Source organism: Caretta caretta, chromosome 1, assembly GCF_965140235.1.
Source record: "Caretta caretta isolate rCarCar2 chromosome 1, rCarCar1.hap1, whole genome shotgun sequence".
In the NCBI taxonomy this organism is placed as follows: domain Eukaryota; kingdom Metazoa; phylum Chordata; order Testudines; family Cheloniidae; genus Caretta; species Caretta caretta.
In genome coordinates, this window is record NC_134206.1 from 61074365 (window position 1) to 61093864 (window position 19500).

Below are 19500 nucleotides of genomic sequence, written 5' to 3' on the forward strand. Positions count from 1 at the left end.
CTTTGTCTTGACTCAGTGCACGCTGCCAATTGATAGCCCTGTTGCCCTCATCTCCCAGCCCTACAAATTATGCTCGGTGCTTTGCAGTTCCTTTAACGTTTAGTGCTTCAGTCAGTTAAAATCCAAGTGCCGCTGAAAAATTGAGTCTCAGATACTTTACTTGGCTTCCTAAAATCCAAATGCCACAGCACCTGCTAACTTCACCCCCCGCAATCCAGTTTTGTAAAAGAGCAAGATTTGGGTTGTAATAAACTGCTGGAGGGCGGTGGTTCCATTATGTTGTAGCTTTTTAGTCAGAAAACAGGTGCTAGAGAAGAGCTAGATTCTTGGCTTTGTTTCACTAGTCTGCTTTCGACCCTTTGAAAAATATAGTTGTTACATACATTTCAGTCAGTTCCTGTTATCTGGACTCTGTAACATCTCACTAAACTGAAGTGTGTTACTGTAGCTAGTCCCAGTGCGATGACTTTTAGGTCTTGTCACTTTATTCCTCCATAGAAAGTAGAAAAATCTAGGTGTTTAGTACTTCTCAACTTTTTTTTTTTTTTTTGGTCTGTACTAACCCTGGTACTATAGGTGTGGAAGGTGGAGGCCTAGTACAGTCGGTCTTGGAATGTAAAAAATGACAATCCCATCTATGCACTTGGCTAAAGCCAAAGGCTGCTGCATTAGCCCAGAGCACTGCTAAAGGGAACCCACAAAGGAAGACATAAAAAAGCTTGGACAGAGGGGTTTGGGGTCTTTAGGAGGTAGAAAGTAGTGCTGGATGTCTAGACTGTGGCCAGCTGATGCCCCAGGAAGATCAGGGCATGGCAAGTGCCGAGGAAGTGAGGAAAAAGCAAGAAAAGGTTTTTTTGAGAAAGTTCAGGGAGGTGAGTCACCTTTCACGGAGCCTGTTTGACTCTAGCTCTGCTTTTATGTTTATTTTTTTGATCTATGGCTTTCTATAGTAGATGCTTTTTAAGAATATAAACCATGCCAGCTGCAATATAGTGACCCTTTGTTTTCCCATGTTGCCATTGAGCACCTTTACAAAATGTAATTAAGTATCTAAGTGACCTAGTAATGCTATAGGCTCCACCTCTTCCATGACTGAGCAAACACAATAAACCTTCAGAACTCCCTGGCATTGTCGCCATCCCTGAGTGCTTTGTCTACATGGGAACACTTGGGAAAGTCAGGGCAAATCAGCTAAATGAAGTCAGTGCATGTTCAAGCACATTAAACCCTTGTGTCAAGGTTCCTTCCCCACTCTGAACTCTAGGGTACGTATGTGGGGATCTGCATGAAAACCTCCTAAGCTTACTTTTACCAGCTTAGGGTAAAACTTCCCCAAGGTACAAACTATTTTATCTTTTGCCCTTGGACTTTCGCTGCCACCACCAAACGTCTAACACCGGTTACTGGGAACGAGTCCGTCTGGAAATGTCTTTCCCCCCAAAATCCTCCCAAATCTTACACCCCCTTTTTTTCTGGGGAATGTTTGATAAAAATCCTCACCAATTTGCATAGGTGACCACAGACCCAAACCCTTGGATCTTAAGAACAATGAAAAAGCAATCAGTTTCTTAAAAGAAGAATTTTAATAGAATAGAAGAAAAAGTAAAAAGAATCACCTCTGTAAAAATCAGGATGGTAAATACCTTACAGGGTAATTAGATTCAAAACAGAGAGAATCCCTCTAGGCAAAACCTTAAGTTACAAAAAGACACAAGAACAGGAATATCCATTCCATTCAGCACAGCTTATTTCCTCAGCCATTTAAAGAAATCAGAATCTAACGCATATCTAGCTAGATTACTTACTAAGTTCTAAGACTCCATTCCTGTTCTGTTCCCGGCAAAAGCATCACACAGACTGAGAGAGAGGCTTTGTTTCTCCCTCCCCCCCAGCTTTTGAAAGTATCTTGTCTCCTCATTGGTCATTTTGGTCAGGTGCCAGCGAGGTTATCCTAGCTTCTTAACCCTTTACAGGGGGAAGGGTTTTTCCTCTGGCCAGGAGGGATTTTAAAGGTGTTTACCCTTCCCTTTATATTTATGACACCTTGTGTGGATGCTCTCATTCAGGAGTGAAGTGAGCTTAGTTAGGTGATATATTTTATTGGACCAATTTCTGTTGGTGAGAGAGCCCAGCTTTTGAGCCACACACAGCTCTTCAGATCTGGGAAACTGTCAGAGCTAAATACAAGGTGGAACAGATTATTTAGCACAAGTAGTTAGGACATGTTTCATAGGACCATTCTAAGTTAAGTGGCCTGTTAACACCTGTGCAGTCATGGAGGGAGGGGTGCAAGGTAGTTGTTCGTGGGTTAGGGATTGTTGTAATAAGCCATAAATCCAATGTCTCTGTTCAGTCCATGATTTTTAATGTGTAGCAAAGTTCTGAATTTAAGCTCCCAGGCCTGTATTTTGTGCAGGTTTCCTTTGAGGATGAGATCTGGTAGGTCAGATGTTGCGTGATCGCTTTGTGAAAAGTGTTTACACACAGGTGATAGGATTTTTGTTGTTATTTTTTCTGGGTGAATTCCCTTGAAAGCAAAGGGCATGGCTACACTGGAAACTTCAAAGCGCTGTTGCAGGAGCGCTGGGAGAGTGCGAGTGTGGTCACACGAGAGCACTCCTGGTAATCCACCTCCATGAAGGGATTAGCTCCGAGTGCTGGGAGTGTGGCTCCTAGCGCTTGGAGCCCGTTTACACTAGTGCTTTAAAGCGCTCTGACTTGCTGCGCTCGGGGGTGATTTTTCACCCCCCTGAGCCAGCAAATTAGAGCGCTATAAAACATGAGCGTAGCCAAGCCCATAGTGAGTGTCTGGTTTCACCTGCATAGTTGTTACTGGGGCATTTAATGCAGTGACTGAGTACATCACATCTTGTGATCATTCTCTGTAACAATGCTCTGAGGCTACTTGGCTCCTGAATGAGAGTGTCCACACCCGGATTTAACACACTTCAATGTGCATTGGACTTCAGTTGATTAGTCTTAACTTTCCTGGGGCCTGGTCTATACTGAAAAATATCAGCTTAGCTGCAGCTGTATCAGTCAAGGGGTGTGAAACCACCACACCCCTCACTGACAACTGCCAACATAGCTGCATCTATGCTGGGAGCTATGTCAAGGGGAGAGGACTTCTGTTGACATAGTTAATGTCGTTTGGGGAGGTGGTGTTCCTACACTAATGGGAAAAAACCCTCCTGTCAGTGTACACTGAGGCTATGTCTACATTACGGATCTTAAGAGGTCCTTAATCTATAAACTAGGGTTCTTAATCCTACACTAGCCACCAAATAAATCAGCTTCCATGATACCTTACAACAGGATATGTGCATTTAAGCCTCTCATTCTACCCATGATGTAAATGTCTCAATAGAAGAAGAAGAAAAAAATCCCTGCAGGTCTTGGCAAAAAATCTTGCTAAATTAGTCCCTGCTCCAATTATTTCATTTTCACTGGATTTTCAATTTGACAAGCCCTGCTTGGAAACTTGCTCATCTTGCTTAACCAACCCCTGTGTCAAACTGCACCCAAGACTGGCAGCACACAGATTCGAGAGTTGTGCTGTGCTGTGGCTGGTTTTGTTAATATACAATCCCATTGACTGGCAGCTATCCTAAGGCTTCCGTGGCTCCCATCACCGATACTGGAGTGAGATGCCTCTGTTTAGAGTGTTCTGTAAGTAAAAAATGAAAAACTTAAGTGACACAAGAAACGCTCAGAAGAAAGTGATCGAAGCCCCAAAAATCCTGTGGGGGATTTGTCAAAAAATACTCAGCATTGGCCTGACTACTATTGAAGTACTATTGATTTTAATGGATGGAGGGTGAAGTGGATGCTAAAGAGCTTTGTATGAACCCCGTATGAACAGTGAGCACCAAGTTATTGTTGATAAAGCATTATAAACGTGACTAATGCCTTACATATAGAAGCCAGCCTGTGCCACGTACCATTCAAGCTAATGGCCCAATCCTGCTAACACTTAAGCACGTGAATAATTTTACTCACATGAGTAGTCCGAGCCTCTGAGCATTGGCAACTTTCCCAGGGTTCCCCGTCAGGTGCTCTGAGCAGGGCAAGGTTTAATTCAAGATGTCAATCTCTTTGGCCTTGTCTAACCTACAAAAGCAGCCATGTTAAGAATCTCACTAGCATTACATGAGTAAAGTTGCTCCTGTATTAAGTATTTGCTGGATCAGGCCCTAAGTTAAGATGGTTCTTGAAGAGTAATGATCACAAACACGGGAAGTGAAAAAATGTGGGTAACAGCAATACAAGGGTTGTTCTTTGAAGAGTAGCGTGGGCTGCCCAGAGCTGTGGTGTAACCTGGCAGGAGCTCTTCAGCTAGCAACTAACATATTATCAGATTCATAGGTCTCCATTGTGCCAAGAGAAGTTGAGCCTAATTTAAATTGGTGTTCTAAAGGGTGGGGTTTTTTCAATCCAGTATTCGTTGAGTATTGACTAGTGAGTATCTATGCGGCTACTAGAACCCTGGCGTTTCATTGAGCAGCAGACAGCACAGATTGGGCTGCAGCTTCTAAGGCAGTGTTATTGCATCAGCACCCTTGGAAATACTACTCCTGACATCAGTTCAAAGTGAACCTGAGTAAGCAGTTGCACACAGAGAGAGGAAAGAGATGAGTAACCTCTTCACTTCCTCCTCCTTGTATTCAAAGCCAGGAACTGACTCAGAACATTGTGTGAGCACAGAGACTTGCATGCTCAGAGAAAAGAGAGACCTGACTCCATTCTGAGGGCAACTATCTTTTCAAGTCTTCGTTCATCACCCCGCTGCCTGCCCTCACATCAAGACCCTGCAAATTCTCTGGCACTGTATCATGGACGGGTCCCGTGGACCCAAAAGCTGAAGATAACAAAGGAACATGGGGGGCTTACATGCAGAAAGAATATTTAATGAATCAGGCTGCCAGCAAAGAACCTCCTTTCATTTATGATTTAGCTCCCTGACACCTTTGTGATACAGTAACTATTCAAGAGTAGTCATAATTGACTGCTTCCACACCTCCTTAATTACTAGCAATTTACCAGAATGTTACTGTTTATATATTGCATTTCTAAGATTTTATAATACACTATAATGAAAATACAAGATAAAGGTGAAGAGTGCTATAATATAAATAGGCTGAAACAGGGAGGGGAAATTACAAACGTTTATTTTGGAGTCTAACATAAAATGCCCTGGCGTTCTATTCTCCCCAAAAGGGGGGTTATTACCATACCTGTTAAATTACTTATATATTGCAGAAGAAGAGAGTATTACAAAAATTCACCATTTATTACTAGTCTTTAAAGATTTGTGTACAAAGACTTAGGCTCAGACTCTGAAAGGTATTTAAGTGTTTGACTTCCTTTGAAATCAACAGGATTCAGGTCATAAATACCTTTTAAAATCTGGGTGACCCCGATTCAGCTGTCAGTGGTTGGCAGCTGAGATAGGTACACCAGTGATGCCTCCTGTGGCTGATTTATGCCAGTATAAACATGGTAAACCAGTTTAAGTGCATCTATTAGGGATTTGCACCAATTTAACTAGACTGATTTTTAAACAGATGTAATTAAACTGGTAGGAAAGTACTTTGGAAGTAAAGGCAAAGCCTTGTCTATATTCTCTATACTTGCATGTCTTCTCGCTAGTATGTGACGAGACAAGAACAACTGTCCTCCAGTGTCTAATTTCCTGTGGAATTTGGCTTCTTCGCTCCCCAGTGCTATGCCTCAACAACTGTCCCTCGAGAGACAAGGTGGGTGAGGTCAGATCTTTTATTGGATCAACCTCTGTTGGTGGTAAAAATACAAACTTTTGAGCTACACAGAGCTCTTCTTCAGGTGACTGCGTAGCGTGACCGATTGTCTCTTGCCAACAGAAATTGGTCGAGTAAAAGATATTACTTCACCCACCTTGTCTCTGAGGCTTTGTCTACACTAGCACGTTCCTCGGTCAAACTTTTGTCAGTCGGGGGTATGAGAAAAACACACCCCTGACCACCAAAAGTGCCCACGTGGACAGCACTATGTCAGCAGGGGACACTCTCCTGCCAACATAGCTACCGCTGCTTTTTAGGGGTGTCTTAACTCTACTGGCCAAAGAGCTGTCTCCTTCTGGCAGAGAGCGGCTACCTGGGAGACCTTACGGTGACACAGCTGTGCCGCTGTAAGGTCTGTAGTGCAGACATAGCCTGATATCCTGGAATCAACATGGCCACAACAACACTGCAAACAGCTAACACTGGGGTCATTTTGTTCCACTAATTCCTTATTTACATACATCTATTCTACCCCCACCCAATAGTCTTGAAACCAATACGGGAAACATGCAGGAATTCTAATTTCAGCAGTTCCCATCCTGGTCCATGGGCCATTGAGTGCAGGGAGGTCACATACTGCTAGCTCTTCCTCCATTTCCAGCTGCTTCTTGGGTTGGCTAGGTTCTTCATTGCAAGGTATGGCTTGGAGAAGCAGCTGGAAACATGGAGGGGGTACCATCCTTATAGTCTGTGCTAGGACCACTGGTATATAACAGGAAGGGAGGTGGTAGGACCTTCACACAGGGACTGCAGCTGTCAGCCACCAGCTGGAGAATAATTCCAGGTAAAAGGGAATGTGGCTGTCCCCTGGACATTCCATCCACGTGCTGATTAGAGGACCAGCTGCTGTCATAGCTTGGGAGGAAGCCATCTGATCACTCAGATGTTTCCACTTTGAATGCTACAGCAAAAACCCAGCCATGCAGTGACAACTCCCAGCAGCCGCCACTGATTCCCAGTCTGAAGCTCAGGGGAACTGGATTAAAATGGCTGTAGGGAGTTCTAATGCACAGCTCTGGTTCGGGGAATAGCAGCTACAATGGCACGGGCCTTGCCAAAGGGCCGGATAGGACTCAGGGTAATGTTGGGTTCTGCCCAGGGAAGCTTGGGCCTTGTACAGTTTTCCTGCCATCTAAGGGAGGGAGTTTATCAGCAAACATAGACTTTTGGACTATGGGGAAACCATTTTTGTTTGTTTGTTTTTAAACCAAGAGGGTGTTTTTGCATTCCACTCCTGTTTGTAAAATAACCCCACTAGCATATGCACCATTTCCTTCTCAACTTGTACTGAGGACATTCTTTCTCATATAGCTGTATTTTTACCCGGCCTTCTCCACATCACAAATGGCTTCATTTTACTCTGTTTCCTCTCCCAAGAGATGGCTGGGGAAATTTCACCTCCCTCCAGCGGTGGGATACAATCCTGCAATCACATCAGTCATGCTTATCACATCTCTCACCTACCATTCTACACCTTCAGTAGAGCCAACGTGTGTCTCACACACATTTCTGACCAGGCCCTTTGGAAGAAGTTGGATAGGGAAACCCTGCGAATAAGATAACAACCCAGCCTGTCATCCAATTCACAAGGCTAGGCGGGAGTCACTTAAGCCTTACAATGCTGAAGGGGAAGAGGATTGTCCTCTGTTTTACACACTTACAAACATCAGAACAGCCACACTGGGTCAGACCAAAGGTCCATCGAGCCCAGTATCCTGTCTTCCAACTGTGGCAATGCCAGGTCCCCCAGAGGGAATGAACAGAACAGATAATCATCAAGTGACCCATCCCTTGTCGCCCACTCCCAGCTTCTGGTAAACAGGCTAGGGCCACTCAGAGCATGGGATTGCAGAACTTCGGTTCTGAAGAGGAGTACACTTGTTCTTAATACCTCCTCAATCACTCTTCTCTCCCCAAGGCTGGGTGCACTCCTGCCCCTCTCTCTGATCATGCCGGAAAGTCCCATGGACCAACAGATCTATGCTGCCTGGCTGTGTCCTTTTGGCCACTAGCCTTCACAGCCCAAGCACAGATATGCATGGGGCTTCCTGCCTTTTCCTGAAAGCTCCAGTTCAAATTCCCCACTTTCACCCTGTTATCTTCCTGGCCTAACTGGGAAGATATCAGCTGACAGTAGGTGTCAGGCATACAGGTCACAGGCAAAAGTACTGGTTCCACTCTAGACTCCTCCTGGCCCTATCTCATCAGCCAAGCCCTTCCCTTTTTCCTGCACATCAGATAACCCCCTCCACCACCCCATACACACACACCCAAAGACCGGGCAATTATCCAGTTTTCCTAAGAATTAAAATAGCCAGAATGTCATTTCGTGATTAATGTATGCGAATATTTCTACTGGTCAGCTGCTTTGGGGATGATGGTTACATTACCACAAAAAGTCCCCTAAATATGGCAGACAGAACCCCAAGTTAACAGCTGCACTGTGACCACTGCAATGCTGATATAGCCTGGCAGTTTTATATCTAGGTTAGTTTTCTAATGGCCTCTGATGACTAATAAGGAGGCCATGCCCGGGGGCAGTAGAGTATTGTGTTAACTTACACAAGAGGATGAGAGGATGTCCAGATGATTCAAAATACAAGTTCTCTCATACAAATTAGCTTGTAGCCATTTAGCCTTTCATTAGGATCCTGTCAGATCCTAGGGGAAATTAGCCAGCGTCACTATTCCTGTGTGGATGCTATTCAAGAATAAGAGATTTTATTTCAGAATAATTCCCTTCTGTATTTATTTCAGAATAATTACACCAAATTTCTTCTGAATAGAGTGTCCACACGGGGAGCTATTGCAGCATAGTTAGTCTGGTATAGCTCTGCAGGTTAATTTCCCTGATGTAGACAAGTCCTAAGCTACATTTACATGCAGCAAGTAAGGCTGGTGAGTCACTTCCTTCTAAATCAGTACCTAACCAATGACTCTGCCTTGTGCTAGGGTTTGTCAGATGAGACATACAATCAAGTTCTTGACCACTTAAAACCATGCATGAGAAGAGTGAAGTGTTAACACTGTTGGCCAAATCCCTGTGTGGGTAATAACAGAGTCTACCTATGTTAGAGGAAGCAGCATTGCCATGGCGTTAAAGTAGGGGAACTGGCAATAAAAAAATCTGGACTCTATTCCCTATTCAGCTGTTGGCTTGGTGTGTCACCTTGTACAGTTCATGTACCATTCCTGTGTTTCAGTTTCCCCATCCATATGATGTGGATAACACCTACTCCCATGTGCTGCTTTGCCATATACCTGACAGAAGAGGTGATGTGGGAGATATAGGGCCATATTGTTGCATGGTGGGAGCCAACTGGCAATTGTGCACTGGAAACATGCCAGCTGGCTGGCTGGAGTACAATTCCCAACAATAAAGGTAACTGCATAAGTGACCTGTAAAAGAAACCAGTGAATACTCTATCCCTCCCCCATGCAATCTGTCCCTCCCACACACTGTTTTTCATTTAGTTTGTTTGTTTTCGGTTCTTTATAATGTATAAGAAGTCTTCATTCCTCCCACCCCCACCCCTTTTTTCCCCCTAACCTCCCTTTTCCCCCAAATATTTTTTTGGATACTCCCCGTCTCCATAAGAAATATCACATATTGACTTCTCTTTTGCTGGAAGACACTTTGGAGAATGAGTGGCCTTGTGAGAACCCCTGATGGAGAGGGGAGAAGAGATTTTTAGTCAGGTGGTTTAAACTCTTTCATTTAAATGAGCTTTTTAAAAAAATACTGACAGCTTTCATTAGAAAAGATTTAAACAACTCACTTCCTCAAAGGAAAGCCTGAGAAAGCTCTGCCTCCTCCAATTCTCCCCTCTTCCAAAGAAAAGCTTCATCTTCATAATATTTCCAAGATAACAAACAAGCAGAAAAGAAACCGACAAATCAAAAAACATCCAGAACATTTACATCATAAAGAAACAAAAGAGTCACACACTTTAAAAAAAGATCTTTGCAGGTCACCTTTAATATCATGGTTAGATTATTGTGAAGAACCTGTGCTGGTGGATTCCAGTCTGAAGATAAAGGAATACACCCCCAGTTCAGCACATATGTGGACAAATAAAATTTAAGGGGGAAGAAGAGAGAGGGGCTTCTAACCAGGTCCAGCAGTTCATCAGTGAATCAAGCAGAGTCCTGCCAACCCTGTGGTCTGCTTTCTTGTTGGAGGTTTTGATTTTTATACTTAGAATTTGCATTAATATCCAACATTTCAGGGACAGAGGGTATTTATTTATAGTTATTTGAGTTGGGCATAGGTGGCTTTTTTTTTTTAAGCAGATTGGGAAGGGTTAGTCAGAAGCTGGTAATGGGAACTCGTAACAGCCACGGACAATTAAGGAAGCAGATCAATTGTCAAAGTGGAGGAGAATGGTGAAATCTGATGAGAATGTTCATCAAGTGATGCAGAAGGTGTGTGGGGCTGTACAGTCCACTTCTGGTACCCAACTGCTGCTGGAGGCTGAGAGAGTTGTATCTGGGGCCCTGGGACCAGTTAGTGTTATTACTGTCGCCTTATACAGCACATTTCAAACAGGTGCTTTACAAATCTGCCTAAGCACTAGTAGCCCAGTTTTACAGAAATAAGGCATCTATGTTAAGAGTCTTGGCTAAGGTTATACTGTAATCCAGTGGCAAGACAGGAACAGAACTTCAAAGTCTCATCTCCTAGTCTGTGCTCAATCTACCAAACTACTGCTCAGTTTTGAGTGGAAAGCGGGGGCTGCTAGGACACGTAGTTCCCCAGGAGTAGCTGGAAATTGGGGCTGGATTAGGGACAGGTAAGCAGGCCTACTCCTGATGCTTTGATGTTGCACTTCACGTGGTACAGTTTTATTGAATATATTTGAAAGCGAACATTGAATAAAAACTAGCTATTGACCCCGTTGCCAGATTCAGCCGTAGAGTGACTGGCTCAATGACAGAATGGTCCACTTGGGGCAGTTACACTCCGGTGGAAAAGTGTGCAGCATTTTCACTTAGCACTTGATTACTTTGCATTATCTATATTGTAGCAGTACCACAAAGCCCCAGTCATGGATCAGGATCTCATTGTACTAGGTGTACTACAAAAACAGATGTGTTTGTCCTAGGCTTTCCTCCTCAAACAAAGTAGCACTATTAAGTCAGATGTAAAAAGCCTCTTCCATGGGACGCTCCTGATCTGGACTTGGCACAACCAAGATAAATAGCTCCCAAAGATTCTATGCCAAGTTTTACACAAAACTCACCAAACTCTGTGATGGGACACTAGGTTATACCGTAAAGACTGACAGATTTATTTGGGCATGAGCTTTCGTGGGTAAAAACCCCACTTCTTCAGATGTCACAATACATTGTCACTGTAGACGTTTGGAGGGAGGAAATAATGCCAATAGATATAACGTATCGATGGACTGTATCACCATATAACATTTACAGACAACAATCTCTGAGAAACATTTTGCTACTTAAAGGTTACTAGAAAACTTTATGGAAAGTCATTGCTGTTTACAACGGTAAGCTGCTTTCCAGGTTTACAACGTTGGGATGTGACCCTATAATGCTTCTTTCTCCCAGAAAATTCCTGTCAACTTTAATAGGAATTTTGCCCAAGTAAATATTGTGTTACCAGATCCTTAAACACTAGTTCAAACAAGGCATAAGGGCCTTCAGATGTTATTTAAAAAACAGGATCATAGCATTAAAGATAGGAGAAAAGCAGAAAAACGCGAGGTGTCTGTAAAAGGTCTGTCCCTCTGACTTGGGACAGGTCAGTCCACACATACTGGGTTGTTTGTCACACACCAAAGAAGCAGAAACACAAATGAAACTGTAAAAATTTCAAACATTAATCTAGGTAGGCCCCTTCTCTCTTCTGAGCTACCCAGCAGCCACCAACATCTCACCAGTTACTCCCACAGCACTTAGAAGACAGGACAATTTTGTCTAGAAATTCAGCTAACAGAATAAAGAACCACCTAGTCCAAATGCTGGAGTTTTGCCAGGTCAGATGCACGGCTAGAGCTCCCACAGGCCATAGACAGGAGACATTTCTGTGCAAGCTCTTGTCCCTGTGATGTCCAGCAGCTGAGGCCTTCCACAGCTTCTCTTGAAACTGGAAATCCCACCATCATTTTTAACATGATTTTTGTCGAGAGCTGAATGGAAAAATGCTCATTCCGTCTTAAACTGAAAAATCACCTGGTGGATTCCAGAGAGGTGGAGAGGAGAGGGAAAGGTCTGCCCAGGTCTAGGGGCACATCATCATTTTGACTAACTAATTGCTATATTTTTCTCCAGGCTTTTTGAGTGTGTGATGGCAGCTGACTGGGTTAGGAAGGGTTTTTCCTGCAGGGAACATTGCTCTTCTCACCCCTCACTTCTAAGGCATTGCTGCATACTTTTGGAATTAAGCAGGAGATTTTAAGTGATTCCAGGTTATTAGATGTCTTACACACAGAAATGTCTGCCTCACCATTGAGCAAACTATCAGAGAGCATCCCTCTCTCTCCCCCGCCCCCTCAGCCTACTGCATTAATTAGATACTTTAAAATTCTCTGTATAACGCAGCCATTGGTTCCTTTGATCATGCTAACAAAAGAGCAGAGCCCTTTCAATGTGAGAACTTACTAGGCAGGTAAACAGACCTTGGTCAAGCCCCCTTTTTCCCCATACTGGGCCATTAATTCTAGTAGGGCATTTCATTACCTGTCCCACCACAATTGTGTGGGGATCATTGTTCCATCATTTTCAAAAGCAAATGTAAAGCTACTGAGCTCTTCCACTCCTGGGAGTTCCCATTTACTTTATACTGACTGATTTTCAAGGTAGCCTTGACAGGCACATTCCATTCATTTTATTGACTAATTTAAATAAACGCTGCCCAGCAACAATTTGACACAGATTCAACTGTTTTAAAGAAGCTTCCATTGTTTCAGTTGCCACTTTAACTCAATCCTTTGTCCTTTCTTATTCTTTTTCTCTTTATGGTCATTTAGGCCTTGTCTCTGCTTCAGAATCAAAACACTGAGAACATGGTTGTCTGCAATTGGTTTAGCTGAACTGGTATTGAGCAAAGACTAGCTACAAGAGCACTTGTGTTCAGCATTCTTTCAGATGACTGTGCTCAAACCTTGCTCATAACACAAGGTGTAAGTGGTTAGCTGAAACAATGCTGAATGTGGTTTTTCCTTGTCTACCCTTGCAACTCAGTGGTGCTCAGTGTTAAGCTTATCACTGACAACTGCTCTGCAACTGTTTAGTATTGTAGTGTAAACTAGGCCTTAATGTTCTGCATTTCTTCTTCCTTTTCCTCTTCCCCAGAGAGGCACCAGGACCTCTTCTTATCCCAGATTCTAGTCTACGTTAGGATCTCTAGCTACCGTCACCCACTCCCAATCTCCCCATTTCTACTCTGGAGAGAGGATTCATGGGTTGCTCATGGCAGGTCGGCCTCTATCCTCTGCACTCAGGGAGAGAAGTGGGCAAGGGGAAGTATCTCAGATTATGCACAATAAGCTTGAAAAATCTTGGTTGGAGAAGTAGCTGGTTGGATGGAGGATAAACAAGCCAAGGGAGGAGAAGGTTAGAGCTGAAAGGTAGAAAAATCTGAAAACTCACAACTCCTCTCACAGAAGTTTAAAGATCAAAAGGCAGAGAAGCTCCGGGGAAGTGTTCCCACTGTTGTTTGTACCAAAGGGGCAGGCTGCCCCTGTGAGGTGTCTCATGTTGACCACAGCTCTGAACTGTCTCTGGAAACTGCAGAGAAAGGACCCTCACCGGGATGAGCCTGCAGAAGTGCTTTCAATCATGAATAATAAATAATCAAAGAAAATGATTTGCTGGGAGTCAATACGATGACTCACCAAATGCCATCTTAGTGATGGTGACATCTGAACGTGGGTAGGCAGAACTGACACATACAGGAGGTATGTTCAGTCAAAGCCAATTTAAAGCAGCTGGTGAAGACAATACAGAAGTGACTCAAAACAGGGTAGGCTTTGAGGAGCACTCACTGGAATTTTAACAGCTAGTTTGCACTGTTCCCACTCCAAATGAGGATGCTCATACCTGTGTCAAAGAATCAGTAACACTGTTCCAATAGACACACGTGTGACTTTCTGCCAGCACACTTTTAATATTCACATGGTGCTCCCTTTGAGGTGCAACAAAGAGAACTAACATCTCTTATTTATACGACAACTTCCCAGAATTGACAGTGTCTAGCACCATCTACTCCAACCCGGTGTTCTGAGTTTATATTTTAGAATATACAGACTTACATATGCACATTCCAAGTTAGACCTGCCCCATCTTCCACATAATTTTCTGGAGACTGCTACTGCTAGATTCCTGCACTGCCTTCATCATGAGTCACATATGCTTGGACCTTGTCTACACTAGGGAGTTTTGCACTGGGATAACTGCACTGATGTGGTATGCCCTGGCTTGAAGCTGCTGCTCTGAGTTTACCCTCTGGATTTATACCAGTGCAGCTGAATGGGTGCAATATCCCTAACACTGATGACTAGCTTTTTGCATCCCATTTGTCTGTCATCTTTAGGGTAAGCTACTTGGGACAGAGACTGGGTTGTCTTATTTTGAAGTACCAAGCACACTGCTGACACGTGACAAATAATGTTGGGGTTGGAATTAGGGCTATGGATTTCAACATTCATTGTCTGAAATATTCAGAGGCTGTTTTTAGGAACTAAATGCAAAACGTGCAGTTTCAGACGTTTCCAGTTGATGTTTATTTTACTTCACATGCACATGATCCTTAGTCTACTACACAGCCTAAAACATATGTCATGGCATGAACTACAGGGTGGGTTCCCAATTTTTCAGTGCTTGAGTCGTATCTTAATAGTGGTCTTCTCATGGATCATCTCCCTTCTCTTTCACTATTGCACAGGCCACACAATTGTGCCACCATATTCCCTCTGTTCAGGAGTATGTAATATCCCTGTGGCAGCTACAGAACTTGCCAGCACGAAGTGACATTGGGAAACTGATAAACCTAAAAATACATCTGTTTATTTAATGAAATTTAGCAGGCAGATACAAGGAGAAACAGCACCACGTGACCGGCCAGTTCTCCAGGGATGACCAAGCAAGGATGTGTTTTGCGAATCACAGTTCAGGAACCTCTGCACTAGAGAAAAATGCAGCCTTATTGTAGGCATCACCACCAAGCAGGAAAAGACAGTCAGTGGAGGAACAATCAAATTCGACATTCCTGCAACTCTCTGGTTAAATGAATAAAAAAGTAGTCAGGGAGACCAGGGCATCAGACCAGACTGCCTAAAGCCAGGCTACTCCCATCAGACTGCTCTGGGCAAGTGGCACTCCTCTCCCCCTTCTGTTGGTGGAGCTCCCTGGAGAAAAAGCTAGTAAAAACTAGAATCCCAACACTATTTTGGGATTAGTAGGTATTTGTATATGAAGGGATTATTCATCCCATCCCTAATTCAGACAAACTTGAGGTGCTTAGCACCATGTGTTACACCATACGGAAGAACCCTGAAACCAGGGAGAGGGAGGGAAATGGATGAATTAGCTGATTGAAGTCTTTTCTGTCTCTAGGTCAATGCCTGAAGATCACCTGCAAGCTTCAGCCTGTGAACAACACAGTGGCCCGGCTCCTGGGTGGATCAACTTGCAAAGATATGGATATTAATTTATTTCTGGCAACATTAGTTGCCTATTCTGAATAGGTTACTATAATACATATTTATCTCATATATGCTTTTAATTTCTGTAAACAGTGCCTAGTTCCTATAGTAACAGGCATTCTGCATATCACTAAAATAACTGAATTTCTTTAATTCTTTTGTATTACTGTGACTGATCAGTTCATCTCACTATAACTATAATATTTTGCTAAACCGCTGAGCAGCTGAAGACAGATTATGAAACAGTAATTAACATGCATCAAAATCAAAAATACAATTCTTGTTAGGCGAATCACACAGGACTGCCATTAAGAGCATTTTACGCCAATGGCTGGACTTAATTTCTATATCAATATTGGCAAATTACAAATAGAAGAACAAGATTGCATGCTTTTTGCAACAGAGACACATATTTCTGTTCTGTTTGTACAGCACCTAGCAAATGGCATCCTTTTCATGACAGTCCTAGGCACTACAGTACAACAAATAAATAATAACTAGGATTGTAACTTTAGAAATCAGGATATTTCCAAAAACAGCAATAAGGGAGAACTGAGTTCAATCAAATAAAGGTAATCAATAGAAAGTACTTAAATTAGAAAAATTAATCAGGCTTTTTCTTCCTTTCTTAAGCAAAAGGTAAGTAAGCAGGGTAAACTGTACACAGTCCTCTTCTCTGCGCTCACTCCAAGTAAATATTTTTTTACCTCAACTGGATATACCACTGTGAAACTTTGCCTCTGAGCTACTGTCCTTCCTTTGGCTCCTACTCCACTTCCTTTACCTTCACCTTGACCTTCAAAGCCATAAGTGGCCTAGGACTCTGCCACATCAGTGTCATCATTTGTATCCATGGGCCACACCCATCCATGGCTAATGCAGCTCAGAAAGTCCAGAAAAAAAGCACTGCAGAGCTGGAGATAAAGCATTCTTGGCTGAAGGAGCTCAGCTGTGGAACAAAATTCCAGTGCAGATCAGAACAATACAGAATCTCATCACCTTCAGGCAATCCTGAAGAAGAGAAGAATGAGGGGGGATTTGATAGCTGCTTTCAACTACCTGAAAGGGGGTTCCAAAGAGGATGGCTCTAGACTGTTCTCAATGGTAGCAGATGACAGAACGAGGAGTAATGGTCTCAAGTTGCAGTGGGGGAGGTTTAGATTGGATATTAGGAAAAACTTTTTCACTAAGAGGGTGGTGAAACACTGGAATGCGTTACCTAGGGAGGTGGTAGAATCTCCTTCCTTAGAGGTTTTTAAGGTCAGGCTTGACAAAGCCCTGGCTGGGATGATTTAACTGGGAATTGGTCCTGCTTCGAGCAGGGGGTTGGACTAGATGACCTTCTGGGGTCCCTTCCAACCCTGATATTCTATGATTCTATGATTCTGAAAGACTCTCCTCTCTGATAAAGCATTTCTTCCATAATCAACATAATAATGACAATAAAAATATCTGTTCCACCTCCTGTTTAGCTGTGACATTCTGAAACAGAGCTCTGTGTAAGCTCGAAAGTTTGTCTCTCTCACAAACAGAAGTTCTTCCAATAAAAAAATATTACCTCACCCCCCTTGTCTCTGTAATAAAAACATTGGTATTTACTCTTACTAACAATTAAAAACAATTTTTTTTAAAGTAGATCTTTCCAATTTCATTGACATCTGTCTACAAGTGACATACAGATTTTAGTGATGTGGGAAAATGTTTTGAGGGAAAAAATATCCAAGGCATAGATTAAGTTAAATTGACCCTGCTTAAAAACAAAATGCCTTTAACCTCCACCCAACCTGAAACTGCTGCTATAACTGAGTTAATTCATATGCATCCTTACTTTTGTTTTCACATTATTTTTCCTGAAATTTTGGGATGCCAAATATAACAATTCTTTAAAAAAAAAAAAATAAAAGGAGACTACTTTACACTTACAACAGTACATGTCAGCTGGGTGCTTTACAAAAGTGGGCATTTAGCTCCATTTTAAAAATGGGGAAAGCGAGGCACAGAATGGTTAAGTGACTTTCTCAATGTTGCAGGGAGATCCAGTGGCAAACTCAGGGATAGAAACTATGTCTAAAAATAGCCTTTCATATCTATATAATTCAATTGATTAGAGCTTTAATATTCACCCAATAATATACATAATTTTATTTGGTACAAATTAAATGCTCTCTTTATTGATATGCTTAAACATAAAACATGAGCACATTTTAAAAAACAAACATATTAAAGGTCTTATGGGGCCGTAGTAATTTTTCCTCAGTGATCAACTGTAGTGGTTCCCCTCTCCCCATTAACCAGTTTAGTAAAGAGCTTTTTTTAAACTGAGCATTATTTGTTCTCAGGAAGACTTAGAATCACCATGAGTGTCATGACTAAAGACTGATCCTAAAAAGCACAAAGTGCCCATAAATTCCCAATCAGTATTAACTATGGATGATCACCACCTCACGGGATCAGGCCACTAAGGAACACAGAATAGGAAGTAAAAACGCAGTACTGCTGGGATGCAAAACACAAAGTTACAGGTCCCTCTAAAGTACGTTTTACTTTAAAGCGATCAATATTTAACAAAACTCAAAACTATTAAAAAAACAAAGCCAAAACTCAAAAGGTTTCTAATAAAGATAAATCTAATACAAGTTTATTCTGTAATTTTTTTTGTCAGAAACAAGACAAACGTATAGAAACATCCAAGAAACTTGCTTTTAAAAATGAAGCCAGGCAAATTACAAAGTATTACTCTTTTTAAGATCTCTTGGTACTGAATTGTGCTCAGTCCAGTCTGTTTAACTGCAGCGTTCCCTCAGCGCAGTCCCATTATTCTATAGCCTCTGTGTATGCTTCATTAACAGTGGCATTAATCACTCTTCTCTTCTCCTTGATAATGTCTATATTCTGGCTTCAGCTCCCATGTGTTTTTGTGGGTCCCCTTAACATTGTAGATGCCTATTTCTCTTAAAATTTCTTTCAAGTATATCTGAAAAGAAACAAAACATTTAAATTAGAAAGACACGCAATTACTGTAGTTCTAATTGAAACCAACACACGATCTGCCAACCCACATTTACACTGTTAATAAAAATGATAATGAAATAATCTGACAACTACCAATAACAATTTCTTTATAAGGTTTAATAGTTTAATGGAACTAACTTCTGACACTCTGTGCGATTAGTTGTGCAATAATTGCATTTTGAATGAATGTCTGACAGGTTTTAAATCCCTTGACTACAATACATATTAAAGCAGAAGTAGATTTAATAGTCAAGAATGCATCCTTGGAACTGGAGAAGGAACAACTGAGTCCCAACTATGACAATTCTTCAGTTGGCCTCATTGTTTAGTTTAGAAGTGCAGCACCTCTAGCGAGCTGAACTAAGGGTCAGCAGGTGCTTGGAGTGTCACAGAAGCAGTATTCTTAACATCCCAGGAAGGAGGATTATATAATATCTGTAGAGCACATGTAAATGCAAAGCATTAATACCCAGAGGTCGGGAGGCAAGAAGGATCCCACGGCACACTGATTTGTTGGGAGATTAGAAAAATCAAAAGGCTGCAAGATGCCGAAGATACCATATGCTTTACAAATGTAGCTACACCAAAATTCAGAGTGGACAATTTTATCTTTCTACTGGACAGTACTACAATGCTACAAAGGAGTCCAAGTGACGAAGCGCCTTCAACTTCAGAGGCCCGGAAATATGGCAGGAAGTCACATGTGCTGATGGTGAGCTTCTGAGTGTAGGAGTTTCAGGAGGTTACTGAAAGCTGTCCCAATCACCTCAATAGATACATTAGGGGAGTAAATACCTGAGAGGGTGAAGAGATATTTCAGCTAAAGGACACTGTTGGCACAAGAACAAACGGGTATAAAACTGGCTGCGAACAAATTCAGGCTGGAAATTAGAAGGTTCCTAAGCATCGGAGGGGTGAGGCTCTGGAACAGCCTCCCAATAGAAGTTGTGGAGGAAAATACCTTAATTAGTTTTGAGAGAGCAGGACAAATTTATGAGTCC

The 19500-nt window shown here is 42.3% G+C and overlaps 1 protein-coding gene across 2 annotated transcripts in view; it reads right to left on the reverse strand.

Moving 5' to 3' along the window:
• Positions 1-17626: 17626 nt before the first annotated feature.
• GTF2F2 (general transcription factor IIF subunit 2) overlaps positions 17627-19500 on the reverse strand; it is a 131805-nt gene continuing 129931 nt past the window's right edge. For both annotated transcript variants that reach the window (XM_048850723.2, XM_048850712.2), the window contains one exon: positions 17627-18461. In XM_048850723.2, the coding sequence (XP_048706680.1) occupies positions 18342-18461 (120 nt within the window). In that variant the 3' untranslated portion in view covers positions 17627-18341. The remainder of the gene's footprint in view (positions 18462-19500) is intronic.